Source organism: Panthera leo, chromosome C2 (genome assembly GCF_018350215.1).
Source record: "Panthera leo isolate Ple1 chromosome C2, P.leo_Ple1_pat1.1, whole genome shotgun sequence".
NCBI classification, from domain to species: Eukaryota; Metazoa; Chordata; class Mammalia; order Carnivora; family Felidae; genus Panthera; species Panthera leo.
In genome coordinates, this window is record NC_056687.1 from 152,121,466 (window position 1) to 152,123,566 (window position 2,101).

Genomic DNA, 2,101 nt, shown 5'->3' on the forward strand with positions numbered 1-2,101 from the left:
AAGGAGATGAAAACTAACCCTAACCCAGAGGACTGAGATTTAAGTTGAGCCGCTGGAGGAGGAGAAGGAGTCTTAAGATGCCAGGGAAGAACAGTTTGTGAGTTTGCGCCCCACATCGGGCTCTCTGCTGCCAGCATAGAGCCGGCTTCGGCTCCTCGGTCTCCCTCCCTCTCTCTCTCTGCCCCTCCTCTCTCTCAAAAAGAAATAAAATTAAAAAAAAAAAAAAAAAAAAAAAAAAAGGAAACTGATTCAGGAACCCAGAAACAATCAATCAAGACAGAGACCTAGCTCGCTGTCTTCAGAAGCAACCGGTACATGTCAAAGACCCGGGAAGGGCACGGGGCACAACGTGGCTTAAGGAAAAAAAAAAGGCGATTTCTTTCAGCTAAAACTCAGCCCAGATTTGTTTTGAAACAAGGCAAACAAAAAAGAAAGAAAGAAAGAAAGAAAAAATGACAAAGTTTCTCTAAAATACAAATTGCAATAAACACACCCCCAAGGCAGCTAAGGAGTCTTCAGCCAGTCTTTGTTATAAAACTAATTTTAGGACAGGATGCTGATCTAGGCAAAGTAGACAATCTCCTTCCTCCAAGACATAGGGGTCTGCTCATGTCACTTAGATTGAGCTTCTGTTTAGCTAAACCCACCCTCTTTTGATTTCTAAAGTCACTGGATTATTGTTGTCCCACAAACACTTCCCTCATCCCAAGTCCCCACCCTCCCCCGATCACTGTGCCTGAGAATTACAATCCATGTTTGTGCCAGTTTTGGTCTCTGCTAACTGGTATTCCTGGCCCTCGAATCTACTCCACACACAGAAGCCAGATCCGAGGAATCATGTCATGTCTCTGCTTGAATCCCTCCAATACACTTAAAATAAATTCCAAAATCCTTACCATGCCTGAGAAGGTCCACTTTCTATCCCTGCCAGTTTGCCTCCGGGTCCTGAAACACATCAAGCGCTTTCCCTCCTCAGGACCTTTGCACTTCCTCGTCCCTCAGCAGGGAAAAATCTGCCCTGGCATCTTAAGACTCCTTCTCCTCCTTCAGCGGCTCAACTTAAATGTCAACGCCTCAGAAAAAGAATTTTCCTTGAAATCACCCTAACTGGGTCTCCAGGTCACTCTCTATCAGAACATCTTGTTTATTTCCTTCCTAGCACTTGCCAAGCCTTGTAATTCTTTTTATTTGCCGAGTTATTCGATGTCTACCCCCCTGACCACAAAGTCAGTCCCAAACAGTGGGAAGTTGCGTCTACGCTGCTCGGTGCGGTACCTTCAGCTCCACCTAAGCAATGTCTGGCGCTTGGTGGGCACTCAAGGGTGCTCACCCAGCGCGGGAGTGGACTAAAACCCCTATGCCACCATCGCCAAAGTAGGTGGCTGTGCCCACAACTCGCCCATCATTTCTCGCACAGCCTCCCTAGGGCCTGTCCGTGCCTGCACTTTTCTTCCTCTCCCAGACCCATGCATCGCTCAGGTTCAAGCATCTGTCACTACCCAAATCTCTCCTGAGCCCCTCAAACCCCAGCCCAACCAACCTCCCCGCCTCGCGCGCGCTGCACAAACCCAGAGCCTCACCCACGCGCCCTACAAACCCCGAGCCCCATGAGCGCTCACGAATATCTGTGAGTCCTGCGCTCCCCGAGCTCCCGCGGGTCCCCACGTTCCCGCGTGTCACCCGCCTCCCAGCGCGGCGCCTCCCCCCTCAGCGGCGCGCCAGCTCTCACCGATCACCTCCTGCAGCTCGTAATCGTCCCTGTTGATGGACCAGGGCAGGGCGCTCGAGTCCTCGGACATGACGGCGGCGCGGCTGGCGATCCTCGCTCAAACTCGCTGACCTCTCTCGTCTCCTCGACGCGCCTCTCCCCACCCCCAACCGCCGCCGCCGCCGCCGCGCCCCCACCAACCGCCTCTGGAACAGCCACGGGTCGGACGGCGCCTGGGCGCGGGGTCACCGCTCGACAGAGCGGCGGAGGCTCGAAGCTCCGGCGGACCTCGCCTCTTGCTCCTCCGCGTCCGGCACTCCCCACCCGCCCCAGGTCCCGGTCCCGGCCTCGGCCTCGGCTGCAGCAGCGACAGGGTTTTCGCCTGGGCCCAAC

At 54.2% G+C, this 2,101-nt stretch overlaps 1 protein-coding gene across 2 annotated transcripts in view; it reads right to left on the minus strand.

The window, feature by feature from the left end:
* Positions 1 to 1,807, minus strand: part of OXSR1 (oxidative stress responsive kinase 1) — a 100,267-nt gene extending 98,460 nt beyond the window's left edge. The window contains exon 1 of one of the 2 annotated variants that reach the window (XM_042955862.1): positions 1,730 to 1,807. In XM_042955862.1, coding sequence (XP_042811796.1) covers positions 1,730 to 1,799 — 70 coding nt within the window. In that variant the 5' untranslated portion in view covers positions 1,800 to 1,807. Of the gene's footprint in view, positions 1 to 896; positions 1,647 to 1,729 lie in introns of those variants that run through there. The other variant, XM_042955863.1, reaches the window with a different exon arrangement.
* Positions 1,808 to 2,101: the final 294 nt, after the last annotated feature.